The sequence below is a fragment of the Gopherus flavomarginatus genome, chromosome 3 (genome assembly GCF_025201925.1).
Source record: "Gopherus flavomarginatus isolate rGopFla2 chromosome 3, rGopFla2.mat.asm, whole genome shotgun sequence".
NCBI lineage: Eukaryota > Metazoa > Chordata > Testudines > Testudinidae > Gopherus > Gopherus flavomarginatus.
In genome coordinates this window covers 261254215-261281505 of record NC_066619.1, presented here as the reverse complement: position 1 = coordinate 261281505, position 27291 = coordinate 261254215, and the positions used below count along the sequence as shown (strand labels likewise).

At 40.6% G+C, this 27291-nt stretch overlaps 1 protein-coding gene across 6 annotated transcripts in view; it reads left to right on the top strand.

The window, feature by feature from the left end:
* Positions 1-27291, top strand: part of PPP2R2C (protein phosphatase 2 regulatory subunit Bgamma) — a 296637-nt gene that overhangs the window by 232677 nt on the left and 36669 nt on the right. For all 6 annotated transcript variants that reach the window (XM_050947819.1, XM_050947817.1, XM_050947821.1 and 3 more), the window contains one exon: positions 16291-16455. In XM_050947819.1, coding sequence (XP_050803776.1) covers positions 16291-16455 — 165 coding nt within the window. The remainder of the gene's footprint in view (positions 1-16290; positions 16456-27291) is intronic.

Below are 27291 nucleotides of genomic sequence, written 5' to 3'. Positions count from 1 at the left end.
TGAAATTACCAAGAAAATTGCTACCTTTCATGCATTCAGTAGTTTGGGGACCAAAATGCATTTGATAAAAGATTAGTGGTTGGTTTCCCTGAAATCTAGTTCAGTAGCAGGTTAGCAACATTTATGAATCCTTCCTGCTGTATCGCCTAGGAACATCTATATGTAGGAGATCACTACTGAATCTAATCTAGTATCCTGCCTCTGGCTGTGGCCTATGCCTCAGAGATCGGTGAAAACCCCCACCATGGGTCATGTGCCAATTGTGCAATACTGTGTATTGGATAGGGAGAGAGTTCTTTCCCAAATCCATCTGGTTGTTGACATAAGGCCTGAAGCAGAAGGAAACTCAGGAGAATTTTGTAAGTGCTGCAAAGCAGTTTAACTTCTGGAAGAAGCCTTTTTATCATTCATCCTTGGGAACTAGTCTCTTATCAGTATATTCTTCATCAGATGCACCAGAAACTGAGGCTGTTTTCTGTAAGGTTAAATTAAGCGTTTGCTGCTATCCATCATATTGCATTCTGGCTTTTTTAAAATTACTAGTTCCCTATTGTATTGGTAATTGCAAGCTTCATAAATATGGCCAAAATTTTAATGTTTGGCTCCTCAATTCATATTTAGGCCCCTAAATAAGTAGCCTGAATTTCAAATGTGCTGAGCAACTCCCAGCTCCCACTGAAAATTTTAAAATCTTGGTCTGTGGTTTTTATCCCCAATGTTTACAGGTTTTTCTATGAATGTCATGGACATGGACAAAATGTTTGTATTAATTGATCATATTATGGTGATTATGGAGCAAGATAAAGCCCTGTATTTGTTTTTCCTCATCCCACATCCTAAGCAACATACACACAAACTCTGCTTTTATTCTGCTCGTCAGTGTTTAGAATTAAATCCTAGATTCCAGGAAAGTAAAACCAATTCTTGTTTTCATTAGTTGTTGGGAAAGGGACCTTTGAATTTCTTATTATACTGAGAAGTTCCCAGCCAATTGGATCAGTAATAAATCGCAGTGGAAATCAAAGCAGTATAGATTTGTGACCTGATGGTCAGGATAGTCTTGGTCTCTAACTACTGTAGGTTTGTGCGTTTCTCTAGCAGATAGAAGCACCACGGAGGTAATTGAAGTCTTGGTTAGCTGATTTAATAGTTCCTGAGAGTAAATTCAACAGTGGATTTTTAAATAGAAAAGATGAAACAAAAATATATATTGCCTCCCTGGTTTTGTCATACATCTTCATGAAACAGTTCGTATTTACTTTACATAGTGCTATTTGTAATGTTAAATTAAGCCCCCAAATAATGGTAGCTTCAACAAAATGCATTAATCACTAGACTTTATTTTACTGATGCAGCAAATTGTTACTACACAGAGAACTTTACCTGCAGGCTCAAACAAATCTGCCCAGACTCAAAACAAAATGATGCATGCCTTTCTTTTTTGCATTAAATTGAAGAAAAACACTTCTAACTCAGAGAGAATGAAATCCTGTATATTTTTTTAATGGAGCCCTTAAGCAAGGAGTATTAGAAAACCTTTATTGCATACAACCTGTTTTTTCTTTAAACTGTTTTAGATGCTACATGGGACCCAAACCAATTGGCTATGTAACATTGGATAAACAATAATTAAGAAGAATATAAAAAGACTAAAGAATTCTCCTGATTGATGGTCCTTTGACCATTCTGGCTCTCTGGATGTGCAGTTAGATAACCTATAAGATATACCTGTTCTTTGTAACCACTGTGCAGTCAACACATGGAGTAAAATAAAAAATTCTGAGCTTGAAACAGAGTATCTCATGCTGTTACCAGAGTAAGGATTTTAGAAATAAAGTTGCAGAAGGATACTCTGATGGGTAGTTTGTCACTGCCTGTTAGGAAAGAATCTAGCAAGGGTGTCTCTCTCTCTTTTTTTAATGGAAATGACATGAAAATGTTAACAGCATCAGCCAAAGAATGAAATAAGTAATTTATTAACAATACTTAACTACCTGGCTTCTCTCAGTTTAACAAATATTGTAAGCAAAACCTTTCACAAATGCTAATAGACATTTGCAAGGAATGTTCGATCTTATTTTTGCAAAGTGCGAAAGGGGAATAAACCCTATTGCATTTCTAGAATTATATGAAGGGTTTGATTCTGCAAACATTTACGTAAGTAGCCCATATTTATGCAACATTCTCATTAAAAGGGGGTGCAGGGGTTAATTTATGAGGAAAGATTAGGGTCTCAATCCTGCTCCTATTGAAGTTATTGGCAAAACTCAAATTAGTTCTGTAGGTTTAGGACTGGGCCCTCGTTCACCTGAGGAGGCATTTATACCATGCTCACCCTGCTTTGAGTGCCTTAACTGAAAACTTATGCCTAGATTGTAAACTTGTCAAGGTAGGGGCTATCCTCTTGTTATGTGCGCATATAGCACCTAGTGCAATGGGACCTTTGTCTGTGATTAGGACCTCTAACTGCTACTACAATAAAAACAATAAATAGTGACAACAACAAATAGCCTGGGTAAATAATGACTACATAGGACCTGATCTAAGAAGATGTTGAGTACTATCATTTTCCATTGGAGTCAATGGGAATAGAGATCTCAGCACCTCCAGGAACTAAGGATTATCACAAACCTCACCACTTTCCACTCTAAGTGCAAGATACATTTCTTCGACCTTGCCTCCTGTCATATAGCAACAGGTATATTATGAAACAAGACCTACCAAAACAAGACACTCCACTCCATGCACTTCTCCCTCTGGGGAGATGATGAGAGCAGAAACATGTGACGAGTATTTAGTCATGTTGCTTAATGCACTGCTGTAAGGGGCTCAGATACCACGGTGATGAGCGCAGTATAAAAACCTACGCAGAACAGTTCCTTTTAAGAGATGCACAGCAATTTGCAAGGCCCAGCCCTATGGAACTGTGATAACAGTTTACTAATATTCAAGGGTTTTACTCAAGAGTTTGGTCTGATGATTTTTTTTAAATGATCCCTGTCAGAATCACCAGGTTCTCTACCTTCTCCATTACTTTAAACTCTAATCTGTCTTAAAAACTTGCTTCATGGCTACCATCCAGCCAAGTAGTGGATAGGAGAGACCTATATGGTAGAGCAGGGGATTGAGAAGTCCGGTGCAGAATTCTAGCACTGGGCCCCTGACTGCGACCATCCTCTGAGTAATTTAAAACAAGTTTTGTATCAAAAGCAGGTGGCAAGATGCTGCAGTACTGGATGGCCACTTATGGAGGATGTGGGAGAGAGTTATACAACATTCAACCTCTAGCTCTCTATAAAATAAATTAGAAGGGTTGGGCCTGGCTGGGAATAATTATAACTGAGGCCTAACTAATTTTAGCAAAGAATAGGGTTTGCCTTTGAATGAGTAATGCAGGATGGTTTTATTATAGCTGTGGCCTTAGGATAAGAAGTGCGCTGCAGATTTGTTTAATAAAAAAAATGGTTAATCAAAATACCTAATTTTCTTACTTATCACTCCTGTCCATGCACAATTAAGTAGTATGTGATTAAGTTATCCTTTTAATGGATTTCCTCTTTATCTATCACTCATTCATGTAGACTTTTCTGTAATGTAGTTGCTTCCAAATAGAAACACATACCATTTGTTAAGTTGTTGCGGTGATGAGACAAGTATAAGCGTTGGCATTAATATTCTCTTGGATTTTAGAACTGTGCAGTGAATTTGACAAAGGAGTATCTTTAAAATGTATTTTTTAAGCACAGTGGGGTTGGAGCAAACAGCTCATTCCTGCAAATGCTTACTATTGATCTTAATTTTGAGTAAAAAGAATAGTCCTGTTGATGCTGCCTAGTAATGTGTGCAGGATTGGGCCCTTTGTTTTATTTCCTGCCCTGAGAAACTGGCAGATCCTCAAGACACGTGTGGTTTGTGGATCAGGCTTCCCGTTTCTTCCACAGGCCAGAGGGTAGGTGAGCAAACCCCATACTCCTTCCCTGCTTTCACCTGGTAAATGTAGGAAGCTCTGCAAAGAGCCTCAAGGAGTTTCCTGGCCCCTGTATGTGTTTTTCCATAGTGGCACGAGCTGGCTTTTAAGTCGTATCACCAATATGCTTTGATAACAGTTTAGTGGGAAAGGAAACTGACTGAATGTGGGACAGAAGAAAAAGAATAGAGTGAAATTAAAATGTCATCTTTTGCAGAATATTAACTTTAGCCTACCACAAAGAAGCGCAGAGTATAACTTCCATACTTATAAGGTAAAGCCAAATGACTTCAGTGAGGCCAGGATTTCACCTAGTTTCTTGTATGTTTATAGTACTTGTTCCAGATGGTGGTGTGTGTTCTATGTAATAGGGTTAACATTTTACAATAAGTACAAATAAGTCATTTGGTAAAGATGGCTTGGTGTGAATTATTTTCCAGTTTGTGTAGGGGTCATGTGGTTGGTCCACACCATTTAGCATGGGTGAATGGCTACATTATACATGAGAATACTTCTTAATACTGGAATAGCACAGACTTCCTCATGTCCATTACCACTGGAATGAGCGAGCAGAGGGTACCACTAAAAATCACGGTCCAGTGGTTTGTTCCATTGGAATCTTCAGTGCCCTATCAGACTCTGAAATCCTTCAGCCAGAGGGACTTGAGAAATATAGCACCAGATAATAGCCTAGAGTGAACGAGATCAGAGAGATCTTATCTCACGAGTAGCTCTTACACTGGAGAGTGCTGCTGCTGGAGTCAGTGGAATTACTTGTGTGGAAAAGAGTTGCAGGATTGGGTCCACGATCTTACTGGTTTTATTTCTGCAGCTGATGAGTTTTTGCCAATAAGGTGTGCCTGTGTGAGGCTTTTACCTTTTATGTTTTGATTCTCCTCTCTATTCATTTCTCATTGCGCTGATTTAAAAATGTACTAATCACTAATGTTGCAGGTGCAGGAGATGTGTCCACGTAGAAAAACGTTTTCTTAATTTACTGTAAGTTAGACAAAAAAGCCATTTAGACGGTTCTAGATACAATTATATGAAAAGATAATGTATAAATAATTCAATCAGCTTTGCCAGAGGGAGAAATTCTTAAATGAATCTAATTATTCTTATTCCCATGTGATTTTGGACTTGAAATTAACCTTGCAAAATGTAATCTTTTGCAGAGTATTAGCTTTAGCCAACCATAAAGAAGCACAAGTATAACTTGCAGTGCTCATAAGTAAAAATCTATCTAATTTAAAGGATATACAGTGCAAAGGGGTAAAATGTCTGATGTAATCAAATTGTTCAATATAGATTTAGTCGTCTGAGTATATAATTGGAGTGCCATGCAGCTTCATGTATGTGCATCCCTTTCTTTCAAAGAGACATTCAAAATTGAGGTCCTAGCTGTCTTTCTTTGCATTAAAGTTCCCAGTGCACTTCTGGTCAGAGTAGACATATACCCCACTCTCCATGGCCAACAGTTCCTCTTCCTCTCCCAAACTCTTTGTGCAGTGCTTGCTGCCACCCGCCAATCTATTCAGGTGCTTAATGTTTGGGCAGTTGAAATTGCTTTTGGATCCTTTTGGGATGAAAAGTGCTCTATAAATGTAGGGTAGATCATCAGTAGGGTTGTTACTTGTAATGGAATGCTGCCATTCTTACTGAATATAAATTGCAAGTCTTGTCCAAAATCACTACTCTTAAAATAAATCCAGCAACGCCCCCACCCTCAGCTTTGGAGTACCAGAGAAAGCAAATGATCTTTGTGCTCCATAATTGTCTACTACTTAGATACTGTGATGGTAGATATTTTTAGAAATACCACCCATTGTGGTTAAGTGATTTAGGAGAATGAGCCTAATTGAGTTTCAATGGGATGAATTCTCCAAAGCCATTTAAGTGCTTTTGAGAGAAAAATCTCGCCTTACATAGATACCTAAAATAGACATCTATTGCCATTGTATTGTTCATTTTTGGGTGCTTTCTGCTGCAGCAATGTCGTTACCTTCTGTATGAAAAAATCCTATATACAAAAGCCAAATCTAGAATAGGCTTTGTTTTACTAATTAAAAACAATCACCTATTTTATAAAATTATCTACGTTCACATGTGTGGGTCCATCACTGAGTTATCTGAGCACTTAGAATAGGAGGGAATAGTTTTACACTCCTACAACTTTGTTTCTAACTAGATGACACAAAACATGCATCAAAGTTCTTTGTGGAAAACATGGGAGTGGATTTGAGAAGGAAAGGCTCCTCCTTGCCAGCCCATGGACTAGGGGCCTACATTCCTCTATGTCAGAAATATAGACCTGTACATCTGACTAGTGGCAGATCCACTGGAAATTCCACTGCCTCATCTTTAGACATCAGGAAAAGTTTCCTGACAATGAAATCTTATAGGTTGTAGAACAGTCCTGAGAACCAAATTCTGCTTGTTTTAGTCATCTGTTGATTTCAGCTGGAGTACTCTACCTTTTCTGTTCTTTGTTATCCTGTTATCCCCATTCCTTGAAAATCTTACAATTAGATTGTGCAGAGTGCTAGAAGACAGAGTACAGACTAAACCTGCCTAAGAGGAGCTGGACTAGATGATTTAATAGGTCTTTTCCATTTCTAATTTATATGATCCTATGAGTGTTCAGTTATCTGAGGGCTAGGAAATGGAGAACAAAGCAACCCCGAGTGATTTTAGACAATCATAATTACACATGCAAATGCATCAAGTATATATGACCATGCAACCAGATGATTAAATACTGTATGTTGAAAAATGCAGTCAAACATTTAAACCCACAAGTACACTCTCACAGAACCAGTTGTGTGCAGTTGTGGCCCAAGACACAGAGTTACAATGTTGTAAAGGAGATCAGCATCAGAGACCTGGACTCTTATGGAAAGCGTTAATTGAAGATGAGTATTTAGAGGACCAGTATAATGAAGAAATTAACTGATGACATTCTAATGCACTTAAACTGTGTAGACTGGTGGACAGAGCAGTGGCCTGGAGACCTGAGTTCTAGTCTTGGTTCTGCCACTGGCCTGTTGGGTGACCTTTACAAGTGTATTTGAATCTCTGTGCCTTGGTTTTCCCCATTTGTAAAATGGGTATCATATCATGACCTTTTTGTAACGTGCTTTGAGATAGAGGGATGAAAAGTGCTATATAAAAGCTAGGTAGTATTATCATCATTGAGTGTTCCCAACTCTCAATTAAGTCCCTAACCCAGTGGTTAGGGTGCAAGCCTCAGACTTTGGAGATGTGCATTCAAATCCTTGCTCTACCACAAACTTCCTGTGTGACCTTGGTAAGTCCCTGAGTCTCTCCATGCCTCAGCTCACTCTCTGTAAAATGGGGATAATAGCACTTGCCTGCCTCACAGGCATGGTGTGAGGATAAATATTTTAAAGGTTTTGAGGTGGTCAGATTCTACAGTAATGGGGACCATATAAGTACCAAAGTTCCCAAATCTGATGTGACATCAAAAAAATCATTGTCCCAAAGATCATGGAATTAAAGAAGTGGATTGGACTGACCTTGTACCATTAACTCATTTTAGAGCACTAGATCAATACCTACCATTAGCAGATATTGGGTACAAGAAAACTTGAAGTAGTTTCAATTATGCTGCAGTTAGTGTTGCTGTGGCTCAGAAGAGCGGAATGGTGCAGATGATGTAATTGGAACTCTAGGTTTAAAAATAATCCCATATGCTACATGCTTTTAGCAGAATGGTGGAAGAAAGCTGCGTACTGATAGAAGGACTGCCACTGTGGCTATTAGGAATAGTTAGAATATAAACACAGGGCATCCCTCTGCCTGAGGAAAGACAGTACAATCGGGGAAAAGGCCAGATACATTAACCTATTGATGATCTATTCCATAAAGCTATGACTCGAGAACAGGTTGAAAAATACAGATTCAGAAGAGAGAACTGTCTGATAGGACAATGAAAACACATAGTATTCCTTAAGAAAGACAGAAAGAAAGGAGGCATTTACATATAATTCCATGTTGAAAAGTCTGATAATTAGTTTACTACTTTTTAAAAATATACATTGACACTGTGTCATTGGACATGTTGAGGGTTGACTTTGGCTTCTCACCATATATGGTGCTCCCCAGTGCATAGACTTGGTAGAGAAACCACAACAGGCTGGGGGAGAATTCCCTCAGCACAGGAGTAGCATAGGACTGACATAACTGGTGTAGGGGCATGCATGGTGATATGGCTCTGTCTCTGGAATCATAGCACAGAATCTTCCCCACTCTCTTCTTTTAATGAAAATATTGTGATCAAATGATTAGTTAAGGAAACAACTCTCAGAAATACCTAAATGAAAGCAGTACATCTTTAGCAAGTCTGCACTTGGTTTAGGATGAGAGCTCCATTTGCTGACCCTCTTGTTTCTAAAAATTCCCATTACCTGAATTTAAGTTATTTTCTGAAATGTGCATCACTTTTATGGAAAACTCACCATTCCAAACCTCCTGTTTAATCAAAGTACATGTCCCTGTGCCACTTGGACAAATGGGGGTCCACTGCATTTTGGTCTGAGTGCCTGATCCTCCAGCCCTCACTCATATTTGCTCTGGCAAAATCCCTGCTGAAGCCAGGGAAGATCTTGCCAGAGTTAGCGGATTCAGTCCTGTACATGGTATAGCTCAGGGGTGGGCAAGCGTTTTGGTTCGAGGGCCACATCTGGGTGGGGAAATTGTATGCAGGGCAATGAATGTAGGGCTGGGGAAGGAGGTTGGGGTGTGGGAGGGGGTGCAGGGTGTGTGTGTGGGGTGCAGTGTGCAGGAAGGGGCTCAGGGCAAGAGGTTGGGGCAGAGAAGAGGTGCAAGGTGTACATGGGGCTCAGGGCAGGGGGTTGGGATACAGGAGGGGGCTTAGAGCAGGGGGTTGGGTGCAGGAGGGGTGTCGCAGAAGGCTCAGGGCAGGAGGTTGGGATGTGGGGTGTAGGAGGGGTTCAGGGTATGTGGTCCAGCCCAGCGCCACTTACCTGGAGTGGCTCTGGGATGACAGCTGTGCACAGCAGGGCTAAGGCGGGCTCCCTGCCTCCCCTGGCCCCAAAGTGGCTGGCACTCAGTCCCTGCGGCTGCTAGGGGAGGGTGGAGCAGAGGACTCCATACACTGCCCTTGCCTGCAGGTACTTCCCCTGAATCTCCCATTGGCCACAGTTCCCCATTCCCAACCAATGGGATCTGTGGGGGAAGGTACCCACAGGTGAGGGCAGCGCACAGAGCCCTTTGCCCCTACTTCCCCAGGGGCCACAGGGATGTGGTGCCAGCCACTTCTGGGAGTGGCGCGGGCCCGCAGAGCCACAAGGGGTGGCAATCCCGTGGGCTGAATCTAAAGCCCTGATGGGCCGCATCCGGCTCACAGGCCATAGTTTGCCCACCCCTAGTATAGCTTGATTTGTGCATTTTATTCAGTTACAAGTTTTCTGCCAAACCCAGTTCCTTGTAGGAATCCCTGGTGGTATCTGCTGGGGAAATAGCTAGGTTTTTTAATACATACTCTGCGGTTCAAAGAGATAATCTATTTTCAGGAAACTGTGCAATGTTTCCATTATCATAAAAGGAAACATCCTGGAACTCTTTTAATTCAGCTGGAGCCCTGCTTATTTTCCACATTCTCATTATACATGTTTTGGCACAAGCATAAAGTGGCCCCACTAATTTATATTCTAGCTGATCAAGTGAGAGAGTCTGATTAATGCAATAAAATTAATGCACCCTCTCAGAGATCATCCTTCCAATGTTTATATTGTTCCCATCTGTGTTTGACTGAAGGTCCTATGGGTAGGGCCCATTTCTAGTTGGGTAAAATGCTTTGCACAGGTCTAGCACTATGGTGTTGCTGGTAGAGGGTACATAGGGGTTGAGTACATCCAGCTTCGTGCAGTCCTGCCAGTGGAGTAGCTGTGTATTCCATCACATAGCCTACAAGGGGACTAAAAGTAATGAGCAAGTGACTTACTCCTGGAGACACTCAAGGCACCCTTGTAAGAGACTGAACGCTGACTTCACAGGCCTCGGTGTGCTCTCTCTGCTCTTGTAATAATACTCCACTACTGCTAACTCCTTCCAGCTCCGCAGATCCAATTGTGAGAATTCAACCTCCGCCATAGTCTGCAGGCATGTTAAGTCTTTCATGTCCATCTTTCTCTGGAGAACTGCTAGAAAATCCATCAGCTCCCTAGTAGCCTCATCTCATATCACTGAGCCAGGCACTGGAGAAGCAGCCCTGTATGGAGCAAGATAGTGTTGAAATGAGTTAGGAGGGGCTGAGACACTTTATTTCCTTGGTGACTTTCAATTCTTTATTTTATTATTATGTTCACGTGAATCAATGTTCTGCCTGTGCACGCCAGGCCAATGGGGAAAGCCTGGCCTGAAGGGGAGTGCAGCAGTAGCACATGGTGTCCGGAGCATGCATAGCTTCCAAAGTGGGTGGCAATGAAGGATTGTGAGGATTTGCTGATTCAGTCCTTCCCCTTTCCCATCCTTAGCCTCTGCTATAAATTAAAATTAATCTCCCTTGTCAGGCCCCTGGGGAGACAGCCGCTGTGTAAACACCACTTGGCTTTTCCCCAGGGTGAATCTCCCCCACTTAAGTGCAGCAACCCCAGCTTGTTCAGGGAAGTGTGAATTGCAGCCCTTTGAACTACCACGGGTGAATCAGACTGTATGGCTTTTCCAGCTCTCTAAAGCATGTGTGCCTAGATTCTCCCCTGCATTGAGATCCACTTGCTGCAAGAGGAAGGTGGGGATATCAGAGCATCAGACCCAATATAAGCACTTCTCTCATTTATACCAGCTCGCTATCATCCTTAAGGGCCCATATGCCAGCTGTGCACTGTTGTGGCTGAGTTGTGCTCTACACAAGACATCCCTCCCTACCTCCAGCACACCCCGTACACTGGTATTGGAGGGTGGCAGTTAATGTAGGAGCTGCTTCCATCAGCTTTGTGCCATAAAAGAGTCCACCCCAACAGAGGAATTTTCATTTGGCTGGCTACTACCAGCTTCCATCTTCTTTTCAACAGCTCAGGTTGCACAAAGGGGGCTGGATCTAGAACAAAGTACCTGTCCCAATTGTTCTGTATTTCTCTGCTATAGAATACCAGGTAAAACCCAGCATAAGGGGGAAATGGAAAAATAAAAATGCGAAGTGTCTCGTGGGAGATACTTCTGTTCTTCTTGCCCGTCTCTCGTCATACTAGTTTAAATACAGTGCCCACACATCACCTGTCAAACGATACTTGATAGTTGTCAGATGGATGGCAAAAATTAAAAGATGAGAAAAATGTTCTTTTCTGTGACATAATCTGTTTCTGATACATTGGGTTATGTAGCTGTCAAAGTATTGGGCTGTTCCTACACATATTACAAACTTACTAGGGGCAAATCTCTTCAACAGTTCATATTTCTTTTGATTATTTTACTTTATACACTTGTTTTATTTTTGCTTCAATCTGATGGAATTATGGGTTTTGTTCATACATTTAATGTATTATCCATGAAAGGCAATGAAGTCTACGCTGTCTTAATGGAGATGTAGATCGCATCTAGAAATGCCTTCTGTTCCAAGTGTCTTATGTATTTCAGCTGGGGAAATGGAATATTTAATTACATTATTCAGCATGGGGCTATTCATTTTGTACAATGAAGGGAAATTCATCAATACCATCTTCAGCTTCCAGAAAAATGATACTTGGTCTGACTGTTTTGCACACTATTTATATTTTATATCTTTCTCATCACTCAGCAATTATTCATCTTCTCCACTAACAGGTGAAATTCTTGCATCGAGTTACTGTAATTCCTCTGATCTCCTGAATGCAATTCAATCACTGAAAGGAATTGCTTTTACTAACAGACAGATTTACCAAATGCAAATAACCAAATAAAGATATTTCTGCCCATTAGAATTTTAAGAACATTTAGGGATACTTCATAATAGGTGGTAAATCAGTGTTACCACATCTTGGTATTCATTGTACTAACATTAATGATGATGGATTCCTGGAGATGGATGCAAATGTGATACTGTAAGTAATTTCTTAGGAATGCCATTGAAATGTAACATTAATTCATGTCCTCTTGTTATGAAATGTCACCAGCTACTCCTATTCTTCACTGCCATTTTGCTTTTTAAAACCAATTCAGTGTAATATATGATATGGTTAGTATGAAGCCAGGCAAACATATGATAATTTTATCTACACTTGCATATTGTTACTTTTAAATTTAAATTTTATTTTAATGCTTCTGAAATCTACAGGCTCAGGAAGGATCAAAGAGTAGTTGTAATTTCTATGATGGGCCTGACCCTACTCCCACTGAAATCAATTCAAGTTTTTCTGTCTACTTCAACAAACACAGGGACTGGCTTAGTAAGACAACATATGACTTTTCTGGCCATTAATAAAACAATATTTTCCTATTATCTCATTCTCCAGGAATGTTTAAATTATCTCTTATGCCAATTGATTCAAAATTTTATGTTTTGGGAAGCATGACAGCTGGGAAGGAGGGTCTTATGTTTAAAGCACTGATCTGGGATTCAATAGATCTGTGTTCACTTCACAGCTCTATTGTGGATTTTCGGTGTGACCTTGGGTAAGCCACTTATTCTCTCTGCCCCAGTTCCTTATCTGAAAGATAGAATAGTAATATTTTCCTCTTCTGCAGAGGTATTGTGAAAATAAATTCATTAGTGTTTGGAAGGTTTGCAGACATTACAACGATGAGGATCATATGAGAATATAGCCTTACTCAGATATTCTGCCGTACTATTACTCTTTCTTTTCACTGTATGCCTGTAATGGTGTTCACTCACCACAAGAACACCTCCTCCTCCTGGGCAGGCATGGCATAGCAGTTCTTCCTGCATGGCACATGCATGGCCAGTGGTCATTCCGTCGCTACAGTAATTCACACTGCTCCCTACTCACAACTCAGCTCTCTGGCTAGGTCACTATATACCCCCCTTTCCCTCCTGGGGTATCAAAGTCTTGCAGGACTAGCTGCTCAGATTGTACCTCAAACAGTCCAGCACCACTTCCCAGTAGCTGGTAGGGGAACCCAGGTCCTTGCTCTGCGCTGGATTCCAGTCCAGCTAACCTATAACCAGCAGCCAAGGTCTACACAGTTGCCCTCCTTGCTGCTGTTTCTCTGAGCTGCTTCTTACCCTGCCTTTTCAGGCTTTCTTTCTCCACAACTCCTCTGGGGTTGGCCCTTCTTCCAGAGGCGGGATCCCAGGACTTATTCTCCCTGCTGGGTTTCCTGCTCCCAGAGAGTGACTACAGACTCTCTCCCTGCAGCCTCCTGGTACTATAACCTACTCTTTATAATCCGTTGCCAGCTGCACATCATCAGCAATTAGTATTTATCAGTCCCTGGGCCTCCCATCAGGTGCATCTGTGAAGGTTAACTGGTACCTTCTGGACCACTTTCACCCCTTCAGAGCTGGTGTAGGAATGAACGTTCCATCACAATGCCTCCTCAACTACTGCTTTCTTAGAATCCTCTTCGTCTAGGAAATAATCCTTCCTCCTTTTCCTCACCAGAAATCTCTTTTCTCACTTTCCCTTTCCTGAACTGTTGTTCCTTATCGTCTCTTGTTTTTTATTTTTCTTGTCTTTCCCAGAACATAAGATCACCAAAGCATGTGATCTATATAAATGGCTGTGATTGAGGAGTACCATATAAGTTATGCATAATGTCAATTTTTAATGATAGTGATTGGATTGGCTGATGTGTACACAGGATACTTAATTGGTGAGCTCTATATTTCAGATATGACCAGATAAGAGCTCAGAGCTACAGTCCTTTTTTCACAGAAATTTACATTGATTTCCGTAATAAGCATTATCTTCATGGGAATTTTCTACAATGGACTGCACTGCTGGAACTTAAATTTGTAGTGAAGCTAATAGTATACTCTATGTTTATGATTTTTTCTTACCAAAATGGGACATTTGGGCACATTTTCAGAGGTCCTTTATTCAGCACCTGAAATTGTCTGCATATTTTCACATTTATAATTTGGCACCCACAAAATTCTGATTTATGCTTTCTAATGCATTTGCCCATGCAGATAGATTAGTTAGGCATCTGCACAATTTGTATTCACAATTGCAGGATCCAAACCTGCTCCTATTATAGTCAATGACAAAATTCCCATTGACTTCAATGGGAGCAAGATTGGACTCTTTTTGAAAAATTCTATCTGGAAAAGGTGAGACATGAAAAATTGGAGGCACCAGTTTTTTTATACCATTTTTTTGAAATTTAGCCCTCAGTGCGATTTTCAAAAGCAGCACACAATCATGCACTCTTGTGCATGCACAAACCTTGTTTTTTGCATTGAGACTAGTACATATTCGTATTCATCAGTTTGCGTACGTGCGTCTGAGTTTGTGTACAATTTGCATGTGAATAAATGCACATCCCTTTTTTAAAATCCTCTCTAAGTTGCATGATGATGTAAGGCAGTGATTCCCATAACTTTAGGGCAACCATACAAATTGTCCAGACTACAGGCTTGATTCTGGTCTTACATACCAGCATAAATCAAGATTTAACTCATCAAACACAGTGGAGTTACACTGCTGTAACTGCTGTAAATGAAACCAGAATCTAGCTGAAAGTCTTTTAGCTATACTAGCTAGTGATCTTCTTGATATCCTTTACCAGTAGAAAGACTTTCTTGACACTTGCACTGATGGAGATAAGGGGTGCAGGGGAAACTGTTAGGTCTTCCAGTCTATCTAGCTTCTGTGATCTACTAATATATGTCAATGTCACTTATAATCAATTATTTCCCCTCCTTACATAGTATTTGCATCTTTTAGGTCTGAAATATCCTGGTGGCTCACGTTCATCTACCGTTTTGGATAGCCCATGACACTTCTGAATGTTTATTTACAGTTCTAATTCCATTTGCTGTTTCAGCAAAGAGCCTGTATCATCCCACAACTTTCCATCCGCTTGGCCTGAGATTCTAAGAACGTGCACTGCAAACAATATAAAACCAACTTCATTTATTACCACCATCCAACGTCTAGGTAAGGGATTCTCGCAAGAAAAGCCTCTGGTGGCCGCATTTGACAAACGCTGCTCTAGGTTATCTAACCACCCAGTGTTGTATATAGCATAGAATTAGGTTAAGAGGAAAGAAGTGTATTGTAAGGAGGAATTCCAAGCACAGGGAGGGGCATAGGTAAAGGTATGAAGCTGGGAATGGAGAAGCAGACCCAAGGAAGGAGCAAGGAGAGAGGATTAGAGAAGAGGAGGGAATGAGAGGGAAAAAAAGGGAAAGAAAGGAAATAAGAGCAGTAGAGCAGGCTGGGGCAAACTGAAGCACTGAAGTGGAGAACAAGGGCCTTGACATTGGCCATGTCTACACTACCCGCCGGATTGGCGGGTAGTAATGGATCTATTGGGGATCGATTTATTGCGTCTCGTCTAGACGTGATAAATCGATCCCCGAATCAACACATATTCCACCTCAGCAGGAGGAGTAAGCGAAGTCGACAGGGGAGCTGTGGCAGTCGACTTGCTGCAATGAGGACAGCCAGGTAAGTCGAACTAAGATACTTCAGCTTCAGCTACGTGAATAGAGTAGCTGAAGTTGCTTATCTTAGGTCAATCTCCCACCAGTGTAGACCAGCCCATTGATACAGCAAAGGACAAGAAGCCAGTGAAAGAGGGGATGATGAGGTCAAAAGAGTGGGAAAGGAAAGTTATCTTAGCTGCAATATTTTAAGTAGACTGGATGGAAGGAAAATGAGTTGTACAGTGGCTGCTATCTATACATCAGTGTTATCTGAGCTACAGAAGTAATTGCCATTGTAGTTATGGGGAAATACTGATGATTGTGATTTGCCAAGCAGTGCAGGGTATTTAGCTATTGATTTTCCTTTAGTTTAAATGAAAGATAGGTGATCAGATCCCCTGAACGGATCTGAAAACCTCAACTGCCATATCTCCATCACCAACACTTTACTGCAAATGTAGGCATATTAATGACACCCACAGTAAGGTATGTTAAATAATGGTCCTAGAGTTATTTTGTTATGAAAATGTAATGGTCTCTGTGGGGTAACCATCAAATAAAAAGAGCTACTGCCAAACAGAATAATGCTGAATGTTTCTTCTCAAACAAATGAGAATGCTTTATTCAAAACTAATTTATTTTTCTGTAAACGTGGAAAATGTCTATACAAACATGCAGCCTTCAGAGAGGTGGCAAGATTCATAACTTACTTGTAACCAATTTAATTTTCCTTAATAAAACCTCCATTCAGACATTGTAGATATAAAGCCAGCCAACATGGAAGACCTGACGGAAGTGATTACTGCATCCGAGTTTCATCCCCACCATTGCAATCTCTTTGTCTACAGCAGCAGCAAAGGATCCTTGAGACTCTGTGACATGAGGGCATCAGCCCTCTGTGACAAACATTCCAAACGTAAGTTCCTAAGCTATGTTTTGCTGCAAATGCTTGTTAATTGTCATCATTTGTAGATAGTGCATCTCTGTGTATGTACTGGAGTGCAGCATGTTACAAAATGTGCTAGCCTGTCAGTTGCAGACATGCTAAAGAAAACAAAACAGTGACAAAACCTGAGCAAACCATTGAATCTATACAAGAGTTATTTAGGTACTTGATTGGAAGCACTTCTCTAACTCCTCCTCCTTGCAGTTCATACTACAAACACAGCTGAGTGAAAAGCCCACAACCCTCTATCAATAGACAGATGGTTCTGAACAATTTAGATAGACGCTTTGTGAAGAGTCTATGAAAGAATTGTTTAGTGCATTTGCTATTTTAAAGTGCAAATTTGAGTTTTGGGGCAAGCATATTTTGTCCATCCAAACTATACAAAAAAAAAAAAATCAAGGGAAGAATTTTCAGGGTGCATGAATGTTAAGGTATCCCTTGAAGTTTTGGCCCCAAATTTTTCAGATAAATGTAATTTCTATGCATTGTTTTTGCTCAACTAAACAAATGAAGTAACTAATAATATATAAGACATGTAATATAGGAAAGGAGGTTATTTGAAAATTGAACAATAAAAGGAATAAAACATGGTGTTACTATAAAAAGTATTCTGTAGTTGGCCTAATGTGAATGTATATTGCTTGTGAGATTCATATCAAGAAGTTGTAGCTATTTCATCTGATGACCAAATGAGGAATTTGGAATCTGCAAATGGAAAAAAGGAGTTATCTTGAATTCATGATCGCACTACAATATAAATTACCATGAGGCTGTCTTCTTTCATGAAGAGTCTATGAAGTGAGGTATGGAATACATTACAGTACGAAATAATCTGGCTATCAGCTCCTTAGAGTCCAAATAGAAGAGCATAGACATATGGAGTCCTTTGAAACCCAGCTGAAGAGTGGATTAAGTGTGATAGGTGTAAAGATATCGAGGTGATATGATGGAGAGGGCATTTGCCATTGAGAAGCTTTTTTAATGGACCAAGGTTAATACATAATGAAAGAGAAAACTAAACCAATGAATGGCACTCACGTTACCTGGTTCTGATATGTTTTCTTGCATGGGGTGAGGGTAAAATATTGAACCTAAAGATAAATGGTTAAATTATAACTCTGACTGCCAGTGGGAAAACCTGTGGAGAAGCTTAGCAGCTCTAGTGCCCAAGTGGTGGTAAAGGGAGGCATAATGGGACATTCAGGGGAAGCACTTACTATACTTGTACGAAAAGTGTACTGTGTGCTTTCTCTCACTGCTGCCCACCTGATACTAGTTGATACACTGGGAGGATGGGGCATGGCTACATCTCTAATCTGCCCTACGCAGTTCTGTCAGTTCTAGTGCTTTTGCAGGCCTTTTGTTCAGAGAGTGTACGCAGACAAACCATGATGACCCCTCAGCAGAGGTGAACTGGGGAAAAGGAGTTCCCTGCATCACTTTCCCCATTGGACCTGTCTGGGGTCAGCATCGATATTGGTCATACGTGCACATAAAGAAGCAGGCGAACAGTGGACTGTGAGTACCATATATAGGGAGTTAAGAATGAAACAGGTGCACAACAAATTTTAATAGTACAAGACTCACCACACCTCAAATATTTATCTAACTAGGACTCTGAATTTTGCTGGAGCTACTAAAAAGTAGAAGTTAAAGAAGATCTTTAATTATTTGTTTATAATTAAGTCAGCGTGAATGGGTGTGTAGCAGCGTGGCACCCACCTCTTGTGAGCTCTCCCTTTTGGTCAGGTGTGTCTGCACTTCTCTGAGTTTATGGTGACCCCCTTCTAGCAGTTTCTAGTGACTCAGCCCTCTGGCCAAGTCACTCACAGTCTGTACAGAACACAAATCAAACAGATCCCTTCTTGGGTATTACTCCAACGTCTTTAAGCACTCCTGGCCCTGGTAGGGGACTATGCCCCCAGGGCTCCCTCCCTGGAGATTCTTTGCCCACTCTGGTCCCGTCTGGCCCCAGCTCAGCCTCTTAACAGTTCAGATCACCTTCTGGGGGTTTGTCGCTGTGTAACTGTAAGCCACTTCCCCAGTGGCCTATGGGGACCCAGGCCGGCACACTACTCCAGGTTCTAGCACAGGGACCACCATGTCTCTAACAAAACTGCTTTCAGTTTCCTGGGCCACTTCCCTGCAGCCCCAGCCTCCACCAGTGCTTCAGGGCTCTTCTATGATCAGCCAGGAGCTCTTTCTCTCTCTCCCAGTCCCTGCCAGCACTGAGCTGTCCATGGTGCTACAGTTCTCTTTTGCCAGCCAGGAGCACCAAATGAACTCCTCTGACACAGGCAAGGAACTGATGCTGGTCTGCACTGTAGCTCCTTTTATACTAGCCTGTAACCCTCTAATTGGCTAGCCTCCTGATTGGCTGCACGATTTCTCTAGGCTGCTTGGAGGACTTAGCTCCACTGCTCCTTTCCTGGGAAGGGTGTGAGACCTCCTGCAGGGGGCTTCTGGGCCTAAACCATCCAGTCATAGGGTGCATAAAAATGAAATCCAGTCTGCATTTCATACAGTGCATGAACTGAAATAATTACTACTGTAACAAAGGAAACGTGTGCTATGTGGGATCATACCAGCCTGTGAAGTTTTTTCCTTCCTGCTTTTCACAATATACTTGAATACATATAGAACTATTATATTTATCTAGATTCAAGTTCCCATTTGATTCTCTTCCTGTTTCAGTAGCAATTGCCATGTGTATGTGATTGAAACTATAGTTGAAATTATTTTCATCCTTTTGTCCAATTATAAAAAATTCCACTCACATCAGTGTTCAGATAGGCCCAGTACTGAAGTAGGGCCTGATCACTGCCCCATGGAAGTCAATTTCAGAATCCCCATTGACTTGACTAGGAAAAAAACTGAGCCCATTATTGTGTATTCCATTCCTTCATATTAGTGGAGATACCTAGTATCTTCATGGTTTTCTGGCTATTGAGATACATGGAGCACAAAATTCAATGTAAATGAGAGAGCTGCAGCAGAAATATGTATTGTGACTGGGCCTGGGGAAAAGTGGCCCAAAACATCATGTGTAGAAGGAGCAGAATGGGGAGCTCCTCCCCCTAATAATTTAACAGCTGCTGAGTTGCTCTGTGCTTATTACTGCAGGTTGGCACCGGCACATTTTCTTGAGCTCACAACCTGTTTTCTCACAGTCTGCTGAGATCTGAGCTAGTGTCATGTGGCCAGTTCCTGTGAGAAGCTGAGAACCTGATGAACACCTGTTAACTCTCATGGAGCCAAATCCGGGGATTGAGCCTTTCTGAGACACTCTGTGCCTCATAGAATCAGGCCTTCAATGTCTACTTGACATTGTTGAAGTCAATGGGAGGTTTACAGAGTAACCAGAAATCTTTCTTGTGTAAAGGGAACACAAAAAGCATATGTACCACTCAGCTCCCACTGAAGACTTTTGAGGCAGACAGGTCTTATTACTAGGAAATAAGCATTTGAGGGTGTAAATGCACTGCAAGTGATGCATAGGCCTCTGCACGGGTGAATTTCTTCAGGAGTAGACACTGAGTAAAACCGTCATGATTGAGTCCATCAGATACAAGGAAAAAAGCATGTTCTTAGCATTGGTTAGGATTGTTTATTGCTTATTCCTGGAAAATAACCTTCCACACTAATTTTTGGTGGTATTTTGCCTTTGTTAGCTGTATAACTTTGTACTTTGAGGGGAAATCAGGTGTCATGAGGAAAGAAGAGAGTGTGACAGAATTTGGATCTTGTGAGTTTTTCTGTCCTGCTTACATTGTTTTCTTCCATAATACTTTCATTTCTTCCTATTAATAGGGCCTGTCTGCCCCTGTAACACAGTGCCAAATGCCAGTCATAACCTATTAAAACAATAATACAGGAACTCTGAATGAAAAGAAGGATTTTATGCCAGAAAGGAAAGCAAGGTCTAATGGTCATTGATTAAACCCTATTTTCCAGATCTGTGAGTTAGAAAATAGCCCTTTAATGTAGCATTGCTGCACTAAACTGGAGTCAAGCTCATTAAGAAACTAAGTGTGGAGCATGTACAACAGAAAAATTGATAAGGTTAATGATAGAACTTTTAAAGCATTACAAGGAAGAGTACTGAGGACTGCTGATTGGATTTGTTTGATTATAGCTCACCCTGACATGCAACACTAGTTCCATAAACTCTACAGAATTCTAAAGCATTCATCTTAAAATAAATCAGCGAGGCTTTCAGATGTTAGCAGGACAGTCTCTTTGATATTTGCACCATGAATTTTATACCACTATACACCTGTTTTACAAATGATTTCTGTGCATTCCCAATATCCTCCCCAGGCCAACTCAGCTTGCCCTTATGCAACCTTCCCCCATAAGTTACTCCACCCCCATATTTAGAACAGTCTCTTTGACCTGGGGCATGATGCAACCTCACTCTCCTACTTCAAATCTCCCCTCAAAATTCACTTCTTCTAGTCAGTTTGCACTCACTGACCTCCTCCAGAGCCCCTTTTCCAGACGCTGTCCCCAGATTAAAATATATTAGAGTATTATTAGAAATAAACAAAATCCAATGAGTAACTTTTATAAGATCATATGAGTAGTAAGCTTATCTCATGAACTGTTACTGTTTTACACTCCTTTCCCTCATGCTTCCCCCCCCCTACACACACACCTTTTAATTTTAATCCTTTTCTGTGTTGTCTAATGTAGATTTCAAGCTTTTTGAGTCAGGAACCTTCATTTGTAGATATCTATGCACCATGCACATATATAGTACTGTATAAATACATACTTAGTATGGGTTACATTAAGTACATTAATGCAGTATGGTAAAAAATCTTGAACGCTGCTACATTGCTAGACAGAGAGTTCAAAGTCCTTTGTATATTCATAGAATAGAAACCAGCATGGGCAGTAGCAGCACTGCAAAATTCCCCCCAACAATGTGTCACAACCCTGACCTGAAGGGTGCAAATCTTGGGACAAGAGGGTTTCATGCCCATTCACATAGTGTTGCCCCTTCCAGGCCTACTAATAGGCTGCCAATTAGCGCAGTTAGTTGTGATGTGGACACCTGTGTCCTAGGCACTGGTCCGAGACCACCAAATCTATTTACATAGCTCACTGAAAGATCATCAAATATTAACATTTGATAAACAAGTTGAAATGTTCATTAAAGTGTGTCCGTATTGGAGCCATGTCAATGTTCACCTACTTTTGCTAATGGATCACATGCATCTGGCTCTGATCATCCTTTTCTTTATACATGACCTACTTCTGTAGGCCTACATTTTCAATCTAAAGCTTTAGTTTAGAAGCAAGTGCAATATCAAGACTCAAGCTATTTTAATTAAGAGTCTGAGTTCAATACATATTTCTAAATTTACAGCTGTTTTACTTCAGTTTGGACAAGACCACTGCTCTTTTAACAGGTGTTTTGAAGGTTAGAATGAAGAATTGGGCAGACAGCTAGAGGCAAAGATAGGGAAAGAATATGCCACTGTGAATAAATAATGAGAGTCACTGGAGACTTGGCACAGTTTATGCATTTCTGAAAATTCAGCCCTGTATGTAATCTGTTTAAACTACATATTTTGTTTAAAGTTGAATTTTCTTTTACCCCTGGATATTCCTATAGACTATAAAACATATACTTCTTTCATGGTGTGTTTTAAATCAGCTAACTCAGCTGATTTAAGTTTCTTCTAGAGATCCATTGCCAACATGCAAAGTGTGTTATATGAGGGAGGAACTGTGCTGAAGTGATTGAAGCAAGGAAGATGGAATCTGTTTAGTTATAAGCGATACCAGTGTGTCCTATGGAGCTTTCAGAAGTTACAAACTCCCCTAGCACATAACTCGCATGGCTTATAAATTTCCATCAGAGTTCAGGCTTTCAACTCTAAAAGATTTCACATAGTTGAGAACCAAGGGCCTCAAGCAGGAACCACTTAAAAACACTCATTTGGTCTCCGTGCATGGCATAGTGTATCAAGAACAGAGGAAGATCTTAAAATGAGAAGGCAAACCTGAAATCACCCACCACAGGGAGGCCTGGGAAATGTTCCACTTGGAAATGTTTGCAATTTTTGATGAAAACATTGCTTATTTTAATCATATTTTAAAACTAAATATGTATGTAGCATTTTATGTAAGTTTATAGATGACAGGACAGTCCTGGCCCAAAGGTCAAACATCTAACAGTTATGCCCCCTTCCTTAAAGGAAGTGTGAGCATAGAATTGAGGCAGCCCTAGCACCTTCTACTACCTCTATTCAACTATATGGATAGTAACTCATTCTAAATCCCTAAAATGGTCTTCCAAAGCCAGTGGAGAAATGGGTTTCCTATGAGACCATAGTTCAGAGATTGTCATTTATCATCTTTCCCTTGACTGTTACCTTCACTTTTTGTGCCCCAGTGCGGGGCGGCTCTAGCCATTTCGCTGCCCCAAGCACGGCGGCACGCCACGGGGGGCGCTCTGCCAGTCTCCAGTCCTGTGGCTCCAATGGACCTCCCACAGACGTGCCTGCGGAGGGTCCGCTGGTCCCGCGGCTCCGGTGGACCTCCCGCAGGCGTGCCTGTGGATGCTACACTGAAGCCACGGGACCAGCGGACCCTCCGCAGGCACGCCTGCGGGAGGTTCACCGGAGCTGCCTGCTGCCCTCCCAGTGACCGGCAGAGCATGCCGCCCCAAGCACGCGCTTGGCGTGATGGGGCTTGGAGCCGCCCCTGGCCCCAGTCATCGAAGAAATGCCATCATGACAGTGGTAATTACCATTGAGCTTCCTGTGAAGGAAGGCAAGAGAAAATTCTGCCCCACTGTGTCACCATTTCTGGTGTTGCTGCAGGTGTTTGCATGTTATCAGTATACAAGTGGTCCAGATTTTCACAGTTGTGTCACAACTGAGCAATTTTAGAAAAGATCAACACTGATTGTTGTTTTGTTCAGTCTTTATGTCTATGAATCTGAGTGAGAACCTGAGGCACTTTTAACAGCCTGTGGTTTAGATTCCTCAGGTTTATCCAAGCTCTCTTCAAACCTCTCTGAAAGAGAAATTCTGATTTCTTTGCAGTGCAGGACTCCTAATGGGCCTATAATGTTCAAACTGTAGTTTCCCAGACTTTTACCCAGCTAACTCTTAAATTGTAGAATGGTCTCAGTTTTGACCTCTGATGGTTTACACTTTCCAAAGCAGTGAATTGCTCAATTATCTGTAGACTTTCGGCTCTCTTAATGCTGCTATTTTGGAATCAGTTCCTTTAACCTGGGCCCTCAAACCATCCATTTTACTTTTCTAAGTGCCCTGCCTATTCATCCTAGGCATGAAACAACTTCACTATTTTAGGTACTAATGATGTTACTGTCTCCAATAATTTTCCATTAGAGGTTTCTCTTCTGTATGGAAAGTATTGTAAGAGCCATCATTTACAAGGAGACTTGTGCAGGACAGCCTGGGAAGGGTGGTAACAAGTAAGAGATGTCAGTGCAATGATTCTGTTTTCTCTGAGGCCACGGCATTCACTTAACTAATGTTAAATTATAATGAAACACTAAAGTTCCCATTTTTTGGTGTTGCTGCAGGTGTTTGCATGTTATCAGTATACAAGTGGTCCAGATTTTCAGAACTTGAATCTGAAGAATGAGCGGGCATGTTACTTGCCTAATTTATATACACAGTTACATGAATTTTGCATGCAGGTCATCACTTGGACATCTGACAGACCATTTGCACACATTCATCAGCAACTGCTCGTGCAGTTCTGAAAATCTAGACCATAATCAACAGTTCAAAGTTCAGTAAGACTGATGCACTTTCAGTAAGTTTCATGCACTTTCCTCCTTACAATGGTCAGCACTTCTCCTGAACTTCAGCCATTTACTCCCACTCTGGCAATTAGAGGAATCACATACCGTCTCTTTTGTTGACAGAATCTAGAGATACTAAACTCAAGAAAGCTAAAGCAGCACCAAACCATAGAACCAGAAAATAAAAGGAACACATTGATTTTTAAAATCAAAATAACATCCTTTGAAAGGACACTGGGATTACATAGTACTGACAGTTTTTTGACCTCTAACTGAATATGGATTATCCCTCATTTGAAACAAAGAACAGCCAGACACACTCACACCTACAAACCCTGACAGAATGTCCCTGCTGGATTTGCTAATTAATATTGACCATTCCAAATGAACGATGCTTGTTGTAGGACTGGAAAAGAGAGAACTTGTGTTCCTTTTGTGTGAGCTTTACATTTAAGAAATTATCTTCTGATTACTGCTTCTGTCCTCGAACAAGTCTGTCATCTGAGACTGGTTGGGGCGGCGGGGGAGGGAATATTCACATTACGTGTGTTCAGAGGCAGCTGTAAAAGTAAGTCTGCTCCAAGTGAGAACTGTGAGGTCATGTGACATTTGTACAAAAAACAGTTCAACTTAATCTGAGCTCTCATAACACTTCATTCACATGTGTTAATAAAGGTTTGTTTTCCATATTGAAGGTCTGGACTTGGGCTTTACGAGTGTGTTGCTAATGCAAGTGTCCATTGTTCCATCATGTCTCCCATTTTATGTAACTTATATATAAAAATGTGCCCACGTCTTGGTAATTTTACTTCTCATAAATTTCCTAATTACAGTTGTCACTAAAGATCTATCACGCTAATTTCACACAAGTGAAAGGGGACCCAATCCTGTAAAGGGTCCTTCTTTGTGCAGAAATCTCCCTGGATTCTGTAGGAGATACCCTGTGGAGCATCTATAGGATTGGGCCTCATCAATGTAAGATTGTCTTTGGTGTAGAGCACTTCTGTAATAATAATTTAAAATAGATAATCACAATTAGGAACTGCTACTGCAGAAAGACAGTTATTAGTTATGCATCTTTCCCCTTGATTATGCAAATATATTAAAATTACATAAAAGTAAAAAGAAAATTGTCTGATTTATGTACTTGCAGCTACCAAATAGTAAGAAGAAATATAGTACTGAAGCAGGCATAAATGATTTATGATTAAAAAGACGTTTCATTAACCTCCCAAAACACATGCAGCCAGTCAGAGCAAATAATTACTGTAAGATTTCTTTAATTATTCAGTTAAAATTGCTGTCTTGTTTTTTATTGCCATTTAATATATTTAAATAAACCTCTTCCATGTTCTTTCCAAATTTCCATTTTTCATTCAAGGTGCCATTTCAATGGGGGAAAAGAATCGTAGAGATCAATGAGGGAGAGCTTCACCGTAGAGCTGCTTAGATTAAATGTTGCTTCACTAGGGAGTTTGTTAATAAAGAGTGGTGTTAAAGAATCACATGCAAGGAAATGGGGGAAGGGATGGGGTAATCTTACAGGCAGAGCATCATTAAACTGCAATCTTGCAAAGATTTATAAACATGTTTAACTTTGAGTAGGTCCCACTGAAGTTAATGGGACATGAGACTGCCTGGTATGTACAGTTAAGCACATGTATAAATCGTAGAGACTGGGGCCTAGACAGTCTTAGGCCCCAGTCTCTACGATTTATACATATGCTTAACTGTACATACCAGGCAGTCTCATGTCCCATTAACTTCAGTGGGACCTACTCAAAGTTAAACATGTTTATAAATCTTTGCAAGATTGCAGTTTAATGATGCTCTGCCTGTAAGATTACCCCATCCCTTCCCCCATTTCCTTGCATGTGATTCTTTAACACCACTCTTTATTAACAAACTCCCTAGTGAAGCAACATTTAATCTAAGCAGCTCTACGGTGAAGCTCTCCTGCATTGATCTTTGCGTATTGATCTAGTTCAGCCCTCTTGCACTGTCCCTTGCATTTCGTGACAAGTTTCAGCAGCTCACTGTAGAATACCAGATAGTAAAACAGATTCTTAGATATTGATTTGGTGGTTTGCATTTAAAATTCATACTGTCTAGCTGTATTGATGAGAAGTCTTCCTTTTAATCCTGGGTCATTGGCCAGAGGTGTGCTAGTTGGCAGTTGGTATTTTCAGTCTAAAAGGGAGGGGAGGATTATTTTTTGAGAAATTTTACGTTTCATCACATAAGGACAGATGATGACATGAAAGTGAAATGGACATGCAGCCCTCAAAACTAATTTTTGATATTATTGCATTTCACTAAAGTATTTGATTTAAAACAGGATAGGCAATCTGAGAAGATTAGGATTAATATAGCATAAAACATTTTGGTTAAATAGTTGTCATTAATTAATTACCTGTGCTATGTTTCATATGAAATCATTGAATTTCATGTTTCTTAGCTAAAATAGACTCAAGAATACTTATAAATGTATATATTTTATTAATAAATATTGACTTGAAAGATGAACAGGAAATTACAAAAAAAGCTGAATGTATGAGAGGATTTACAAAGTAAGAATAAGAAGTTAATATGAGAAGTTAAAATGTAAAGAACTAAAGAATAAAGGTACATAAATAATAGTAATCCAAATCTTATCACAAATTGTTAAAGCAATGCCAAGCACCAGAGACTTTCCCCATTGGTATTGATTTTATGTGGAAGGCACTCGGACATTACAGTGATGGGCAGCAGTGTAACATTCTAAAATAATTCTCTGTGATTCTGGGGAGAGGATTTTGGTACCAGTATGGAAACTATGGCTAGTTAGTGCGGCACCTTGCATATTTCCTAGTCAAGCTTTGTTTCAATACAAATGTATTGAACTGTCAGTGACAGCTCAACCAAAAATTATTCCAAAGTTAGAAACTTAAACCATGACTGACTTAATACAATAGAGAGAGACAAGGTAGGAGAGGTAATATCTTTATTGGGCCAACTTCTGTTGGTGG